The sequence below is a fragment of the Cynara cardunculus genome, assembly GCF_001531365.2.
Source record: "Cynara cardunculus var. scolymus isolate 2C chromosome LG 6, CcrdV1, whole genome shotgun sequence".
NCBI classification, from domain to species: domain Eukaryota; kingdom Viridiplantae; phylum Streptophyta; class Magnoliopsida; order Asterales; family Asteraceae; genus Cynara; species Cynara cardunculus.
In genome coordinates this window covers 14,905,821-14,914,671 of record NC_037533.1, presented here as the reverse complement: position 1 = coordinate 14,914,671, position 8,851 = coordinate 14,905,821, and the positions used below count along the sequence as shown (strand labels likewise).

Genomic DNA, 8,851 nt, shown 5'->3' with positions numbered 1-8,851 from the left:
CCGTTGCTCACCGTCGCCCTTCGTCTCCGTTGCTCACCGTCGCCCTTCGTCTCCGCTGCTCACCGTCGCCGTCGCTCTTCGTCTCCGTCGTCCATCATCAACAAGTAAATCCCTTTTCCCCTTTTCMCCTTTTCGATTTCTCTCTAAACTATGAACACAKATTAGGTTAAATCCTTCAATTTTGACAGATTAGGTTGAATATACATGAACACAGATTAGGTTAAATCCTTCAATTTTGACAGATTAAGTTGAATATATATGAACACATATTAGGTTAAAAAAATTATACGAAGTATTAGAAACCAAATCCTACAAACCAAACAGAGGAATGAATTTCAAATCCAATCCAATCCTGCAAACCAAACACATGATGGATTTTAAATCCAATTTAATCCAAATCCCATGGAATCCAATTCCCTCCTGAAAATCCAAATCCTTCAAAAAGATTCCTGCAAACAAAACACACCCTAAAAGATGTATATAATTACTGTTTTTATTTTATATATTATATTATAAACCATGTATCCGTTGGAAGAAAAGAGAAACGTATATAAGCAGACAAATAGTACTAAGACAAGTCTGGTCTTTTGTCAGTACCCACCATGCCCATATCATCCCACGATTCTCCTTGCCCTTTTTTTCCAATTATTTCCTCCATTAACCAATTTCAATGAAATTCTACCAAAAATTAATTTTAGAAATACTTATAAAAATAATTTATTGATTTATTTCGATATGATACCGGTAATAAATATTTTTTAATGTTTGGATAAACAACTTATACCGATGTCAAACCGGTAATAAGAAGTTTTTAAATAAGTTAAATCATTCTAACTTATCATAAGTTAATAAAGACTTTTATAAAAAAAATATAAGTTGTTTCAGATAAGCAATCCCAAACACCCCCTTACTTTTATTATATTTTGAAAAAAAATGGTAGTCTGTGTTCAATTGTAGCGAAATCGGGCGTAAATAGCTGATCAGTAAATAGGGTTTTATTTTTATTCATTTTAAATCTAGATTCATATTTAGTTAATTCTTAAACAGAAGAATTATGAATGCGTAAGGATTAATTTTCAGTAAAAAAAACGACTGTTTACGCAGAAAGTGAGATTCTTAAGTAGAAACCTAACGGATATGCGCAATTTTTTTTATTTATTTACTTATTTTTGTTGAAAACCGGTCTTTATACATTATGTATAAAGATTGACTGTTAGAAAAAATGATTAAAAAGTGAAACCACCTGTTAGATTTGACTATTTGTGTAGATTCCCCTTAATTTAAACATAGTTATTAATAAAAACCATTAACAAATTTATAAATATGGTAAAGTGTGTAATAATGATGTTGATCCGAAAGCGACGATACAACAAAGATTATTCAGTGTGAGTTGGTGTAAAAAGTGCATCCAGCAAGAATCACGAATTTTCCCGGTTCCCTAACCTAATGCGGCATCGGGTTCGGACCGCAGGGAACCGTAGCATTATAAAGAAATAATTTGTATTTAATCACTCAAAACATACAGTAATTCAAGATATCAGATGTCGAGATAAATAGTATGAAGAAACCTTGAATCGAACTGGACATTTCCGAGTTAGGGATGATTTGGATTTTACGTTTAGATTATCGGGTGCACAACTTTAGTTGAATTGATTTGTACCCGATTATTCAATATTTTCTTCGGGTCAAGTGAGTTGTCGGGGTTATATGCATTTACGTAGAGAATTTGACAAACATTCGAGTCGTTTAGTTGGTTTTCAATTAAGTTCTGTATAAAAAAAGCTGTATGTATGGATTAATATGTCTGTATAGATTGAGAATGTTTTTGTTTGAAAAAATAGACAGATAGAACGTAACTTTTAAATAAGAGACATGTTATGAAAAAAACATGATTTTTACAAAACCACTCGTAAAAACTTACTGAATAAACCAATTTTTTGTATCGGAAAGTGATATCAAATCTGAAGAGAAATGAAAACATTGAAGAAAGAGCTCTCAACTATTTACCCCAAAAGAAATTTATGGTCTCAATAAATCAAATAAAATCGTGATTTCATCAAAACACTCCCCCTCTTCTCTCTCTCTCTCTCTCTCTCTCCACAACTTCTTCTTCTCCAAGTAGCTAAAGCTTCTGGTTCTGGTGGTCATCAATGGCGGTTTTAGTTGTTTTTATGCTCATCCTGTCCATGGCTGCTCAGTCAAGTAAGCATTTCCTTTTCCTTTTTTCTCTACTTATTTTCGCACATTTCTGTTAAAAAAAACTTGCTCCATTTGGATCCGACTCGTAGCTATCGTCTGTTGAATTACAAATACCTGTTTTAAGTAGAATCAAAACCCTATGTTCGATCTGTGGAGGATTTTTATGCTTCTCGTATATTTTTTGAAAATACCGCTTCCACACTGATTTTGTGTGTGTGTGTATATATATATACATATATTATATGGCCATGTTAAGAGTAAATATGATGAAAAGATAAAGAGTAGAAAGTTAAAAGTAAGGTTAATGGAAGGTAAGAACGAAATGTTAAGTGTTAAGCGAATCATTAAAAAAATCCAATTCAGAGAAACATGTATGAACCTTATGAATAATCTACAGCGTTATTGTAAATGTTATAGACTTGAATATGTATCTCTACACCATTTTATGTGAAGCCGGTCACTTAGAAGGATAGCTTTACACATATTATGTGTTATATATAGACCAAGGATACAATCCATGAGTTGCGTTTTAGAAGAGAACTGATCTAATATATTTCATTAGTGTTGATCCAATGGTTCTCGTTGATTAGGATTGATTCAAGAATGAAGATTCATTTTTACCCTATTTACCGTAACTCTCATTCGAACCAAATCCGTATAAATGTGATATTTCTTATACTTCTCATAGAAAATGACAATCCTTGAAAGGTGATAACATTGATGAAAAAATATAACAATATGAATTTTTTTTATAGTTTATTTGATTCTAGTCTAATTAAGGGTGTGTGTGTGGGTGGTGTGAAGGTGGGAATTGGTGTGTGTGCAAGAAAGGCGGGCAAGACAAAGTGCTTCAAGAAGCAATAGATTATGCGTGTGGAAATGGAGCAGACTGCACCCAAACCCATCAAGGTGGAAAATGTTTTAACCCTGATACAGTTATAGACCACTGCAACTATGCGGTAAATAGCTATTTCCAGAACAAGGGTCAGACCCCTGGTACCTGTGATTTCAAGGGTGCAACCATGGTCGTCACCACTGACCCCAGTTAGTCTCTTCTCTTCATTTCTTTTATTATTTCCATATATAAATATAAAAATATATATATATATATATGTATATATATATATATATATATATATATTATATTTTATAGTAAAATAAATGATTTCAAATAATAAAAAATAAAGATTGAAAAAAGGATTAAATGCATAAATACATGTATATAACATGAAAATCGAGTTTATAACGTGTAGTTGAGTTGTCAAATAAAGATCAATGTCATTGGTCCAGAGTTTTTCAGGGTTACTATGGGTTTTTTCCACTGTGTTCTCAAAACTATTTTACAAAGAAAAGGAAAAAAGGGAGGGAATGAGGAGAAAAGTAAAAAAAAAACTCGTTCTTGAAACATTTTTAGCAGCTAAAAAAAAGAAATGGAAGGAAAATAATCATAAGTTTTCTCATAAAACTTTCATTCCAGGAAGTAAAGGAAAAGGAAGAAATTAAAACCCTTTAAAAAAATTATGAAAATTACAAAACTACCTCATCTTTCCTTATAAGCATATATTTTTTAAAGGTTATATTTGTACCCATTTTGAATGATTTTTTATAAATGTTAGAAAACCAATTTATTTATTTAATTAATTTTAATGACTAAATATGTTTTGGGGGTTTTAATAGGTTCCAATGGGTGCACTTTTCCTTCTACAGCCAGGTATGTTTTTGATGAATATGTTCTCATATTAAAGTTCAAACTGTTATAACTTGGGTAGATTAAATGCATCTTTGTTCATTAATTTTTTTTTCACACGCGTTAACATCAAAACTTATTTTATACATTTTCAATGCATGATTTGAACTGATTTAACATTAAAGCGGGTGCATATAACATCACCCTTATAATAATATGTATTTTGGGCGAAAGATCGTGTGAGAAAGAGAGTTAAGATGAGAAACGATAGAAGTAATCTGGACCCTTGATCACTTTTAATCTCAAACCCACCCATGAATTGCACTTGATACGAGGATTGATCTGGTGCATCTCGGTGCATCTTATCCTATGTGCATCCAAGGGTGAAGATCTCTTCTTACGCTTTTCACCTTAACCCTCATGCTCACTGAAATCCAACCCTATGTATTTATATATGAATGGTTTTGTTATTTTTTCTGAAGATAAATCGATAATGAGATGAGATTTCCAAAAACCATGGAGTGTTCCTTCATAACTTTTAATGTATTGTTTCGTATATGTATTTATCTTTTACATAAAGGTGTAGAGGTTGTTTACTAAACAATTATCGAGTATTACATACTTTTTTTTTGTAAGGGTGTCCGATCCTAAGCCCGACTAATCCCCGGCAAATTTGGAGGCTAAACATGGCCCCACTTAAATGTCGCCAACACTCCCCTCCCAGGGCTCGAACTCGGGTTCATGACTATGTCATGCCCAAGCCTTTACCACTAGGCTGGAAGATCTTTGACAGTATTACATACCTTAATGGTGAACATGACAAGTACCACGAATTTTATTCGGTAAATAAGGGGTTCTTACCCGATAAACGCTTAATGCTCAAAATTTACCAGCAATACATTTATATGACCAAGAATGTGACCCGATAAGATAAGTGAGCATAATGACTTTTACCGACAAACAACCTCTTAGTAATTCTAGAGAAAAAACAGAAAACATAGCGAACTTTCTTTAAAAAAACATCAAACCTTCAAATGTATCTCTATATGTAATTAACTATATCCCTATATACTTGTTTCCTGCTTATATACATCAACATTAATACTTGTCAAAAACCTTACAGCCTAGTGGTAAAGGCTTGGGCATGACATAGTCATGAACCTGAGTTCGAGCCCTGGGAGGGGAGTGTTGGCGACATTTAAGTGAGGCCATGTTTAGCCTCCAAATTTGCCGAGGATTAGTCGGGCTTTGGCCCAGACACTCTTACAAAAAACATTAATACTTGTTTACATTTTCAATTTGACTTGATTCTGACATAAATAGGGTTGCATATAGCAATACCTTAAGTGGCGGGCTAAAACCACTCCTACCTAATAATTTCCTCTTCATACACATCAAGACTTACTTCTTACATTTTAAATAGAGATGCATATTGCAATGATTTAACCTAATTCCAACATAAATAGGGGTGCATATAGCTACTAATTTCTTGTACACACACATCAATATCAAGACTTACTTTTTACATTGGGGATCCATGATTTAACTTGATTATGGCATAAATAAGGCTGCATATTGCAATACCTTGTGTGGCGGGCTGTAAATGCACCCCTACCTTCTAATTTCCTTCTTAGACATCTCAATATTGAGACTCACAATTCATGATTTGATTTGATCTGATCACGAGCATCTCTGACAACCATGCTATAATTTTTCAAAAATAGAGTATTAATAACCAAAATCTCTAAAAAATTATATTCAACTCCAATAACTATTCTATTTTAGAAATTATAACATTAATTATATCATTAAAATATTCAATACGTTTAATAAAAATATTATTTTTATCTTCTAAACATTTATTATAAATATCATAATTTGTTAATTAAAAAATTACTAAAATCCATCTTTTAATTTTATTTTAACGTAGTCGTAAGATAACGTTAACATGTATATATAGCAATACCGCTGTAAAACTAGATGCACATGCGTCATATATAGTTTAGTGGGTCCACATGCACATGGATATGCATGATTATATATTTATATAAAATTGTACGGCCGGACAGGGTTAACAAGGCTCTGCCCCATAAATTTGTCCATATCTGACACCTATCACGCACCACATCTAAACAAAACCCAACAATCATAGCCCTTGGATTTACCCCCAAATTTCCCATTGAGATAAGTGCCAAATTTTGCCCTAAACTTTGCTTTGTTTTGTGATTACATTGAAACGAGGGAGATAAAATAAATGCCATGAACCCTATTTTGAATCAAATCATTTTGAATTTATGGTATATTGAAAATATAAAAAAGAAATGATTCATGTAACCCGTTTACTAAATACTTAGCTTGTAAGCATTTATCAGTATAATTTAACACTATTACTTATTTATTTGATAAGACTTTAGTTTACCAGAACGACATCGTATGCAACAATTTACCCAGTAAGCGTTTACTGTGGTAAGAGTCATCATCCTCACTTACCGGGTAAGACTCTTGGTCCTTGTCTCGCCCTTACCAGGTAAGATTTTTAGTCTTTATCATATTCATTTGGTAAGATAATGTGACTTGATAAGTGCTTACCCGGGTAAGTGTTTGGTAAACGGGTCCTAATATGTGCCAGTATGGAAATAATAACAAGGTTTATTTAACAATAGGGGGTTCATTTAGAATAATCTGTTAAATAAAGACGAGAAAAATACATGTTTGAACTTTGAAGGAAAACAGGAACTATGGTTTGGTTAACGTTTTCGGTTTGTAGCGAAACCTGGTTTGGCACTATGGTCTTTTAGGATATAAACCAATTCAGAAGACTTTAATATATCTCACTCAAAGGTCAGGTATGTGGGGCATGTGACTTGATCTCTACACCAAAATAGAGAATAATTGTTTCCATGAAAACCACTTATGAAAACGGGAAAAACGTTTATATAATGTAACATCATACCCACTAGGTATTGGTTAATAAAAATGAGTCCTACTATATAATACTCTTGGAGCTTGTTTGGTTGGTTTTCCATCAACTCATTTATGGATAAAACTGTCTGTATGGATTAATTTGCCTGTATAGATTGAAAGGTTTTTGTTTGGAAGAGTTTTTCCATAGATTAAAAAAACATGTTTTTTGATTGGGAGGGATAGATTTAGAAAAAACTTGAAGTCGTAAGATAACATTGGAAATGATGAAATTGGTAGGAAGGGCGCCTTCATGCTTGAACGTTAGTAGTAATCGTTATTGTTTCTTATTAGTGTCTTCATAATCTAAACGACATTCAATCGTTATAAATATTGACACATGCAGTCGTACAACCGGGTCAACATCGCCAACCACCAACACTGGCACAACAAGTTCACCAGGTTCCACCTCCACGTCCTCATTCGGCAACAACCCATCAAACAACGGGGGAATGTTAGGTGGTGGAATGGGAGGAGGGTTAGGGCCGTCGGCATCGAGCATGGACACAGATGTTAGCCATGGTGTAGGTCAAGAAACCAACATTTTGGGTCTGTTGTTGGGCATGGTTGGTGCAGGAGTAGTTGTTATGCTTTAATGGGTGTACCATGTGAAGAGTTTTTCTTCTACTACTACTACTATTCTATTTAGGGAAGAGTTTTTGGGTTTTATTATGGTTTCCACTTCTCAAAATTGGGAAATTATGGAGTTTTGTATTCCTTTTTTGGTGGTGTCTCTTATCCTCCCTAATCTATGTAGAATAGAGGGTTGGTTGTTTATTATTATTATTATTAATTACTTGTTATATTTTCATTTTGAATTTCTAATTATGAGTAATTTCATGTTTCGAATGCATGACGAATGTTAAGAATCTGTTTGTTAACAACTTAATGAGTTTAATGAGACTCGGAGCTTTATTCGGTCAGCTATACATGACAATTTGGTAGTGACTTGTTGATATAAAAAGTGGCTTTTAGGGGGAGCTTAATGCAAAAAGCCAGGTTTTTTCTCCGAGAATAAGTTCATTAAGCTGCTAACAATTCAAGTACTCCTTTCATTAGCTAAGGGGCTATTTGACAATTGCTGAATGATTTAGTAGTCAGAATGATTAAGAGATCTCATGATATAGTGCAAAATGAAATATAATTGTTTGGTAATTGTGTACAATAAAATTAGGACTCTTAATGGTTAAGAAAGATCCATGACAGAAAATCATTCAGAGGGTTTTAAAATCATTAAGAGATAGATTTTTTTTTGTCAAACAAGATTCGCCTCTTAATGATTCAGAAGTTGACTCTTAATTGAACTATTAAAGGTAAACAAACAACCCCTAATGCATTCTTACATGGTGGTATATTGTAAGGTTTATATAGATTTGCCTCCTAGAAATATGGTGCTTCTATTTGTGAACAAGGTGGTGTGCAAACTAAAAAAAACCCCTTAAGGGTTTGAAGCAGTTATTGGTAGCCTACAACTTGTACATTTATAAAGAACTCACAACTTTACTTTTCTATCGATATGGACAAGTTGTTACAAACTTTCCTACTTAAATTCTTGTAATTGGCAATAAGATTTGTTTAACATGTTACAAACACCCCCTTCTCGGGGACTCATCATGCCCGATGAGGTTCTCCCCCACCATCATGATGATGGTACAAGAATTGACTCTAATACCATTTATAACGCCCCATAGCCCGAAGCATCAAACTGACCGATAACCTTCGAATCAACTTAAAACTACGGTGGAAGTTACTGATAGCGTATAACTTTGAACTTATAAGAAGCAGAAATTTTTTCTTTTTTTACCGATGTGGGATGAGTTGCTACAGATTGTGACCAACAAGGCAATTCGGATCACACCATGTGTGTTGTGCATGGTAAAGTAATTCTGCGGTTGTAAGGAGATTCAAAAGCTAAAAGGTTAATTGTTTTATGAAAAGATGAAAGAGATATGGACAAGTTAAATCGTGATATATATATATATATATATATATATATATAGAGAG

General features: G+C 33.2%; 1 protein-coding gene across 1 annotated transcript; it reads left to right on the top strand.

Moving 5' to 3' along the window:
• The first annotated feature begins 2,089 nt into the window (after positions 1-2,089).
• On the top strand, positions 2,090-7,658 carry LOC112514689 (PLASMODESMATA CALLOSE-BINDING PROTEIN 2). The gene is made up of 4 exons (XM_025121284.1): positions 2,090-2,202; positions 3,004-3,243; positions 3,877-3,910; positions 7,194-7,658. The coding sequence occupies exons 1-4, from the start codon at positions 2,151-2,153 to the stop codon at positions 7,441-7,443; spliced, it is 576 nt and encodes a 191-aa protein (XP_024977052.1). The 5' UTR covers positions 2,090-2,150; the 3' UTR covers positions 7,444-7,658.
• Positions 7,659-8,851: the final 1,193 nt, after the last annotated feature.

Bases quoted from the DNA above. Each gene is read 5' to 3' on its own strand.
- LOC112514689 (XM_025121284.1), top strand. From the start codon at position 2,151: ATGGCGGTTTTAGTTGTTTTTATGCTCATCCTGTCCATGGCTGCTCAG. The intron at 2,203-3,003 runs GTAAGCATTTCC...GGTGGTGTGAAG, and splicing joins GTCCATGGCTGCTCAGTCAA to GTGGGAATTGGTGTGTGTGC. The intron at 3,244-3,876 runs GTTAGTCTCTTC...GGGTTTTAATAG, and splicing joins GGTCGTCACCACTGACCCCA to GTTCCAATGGGTGCACTTTT.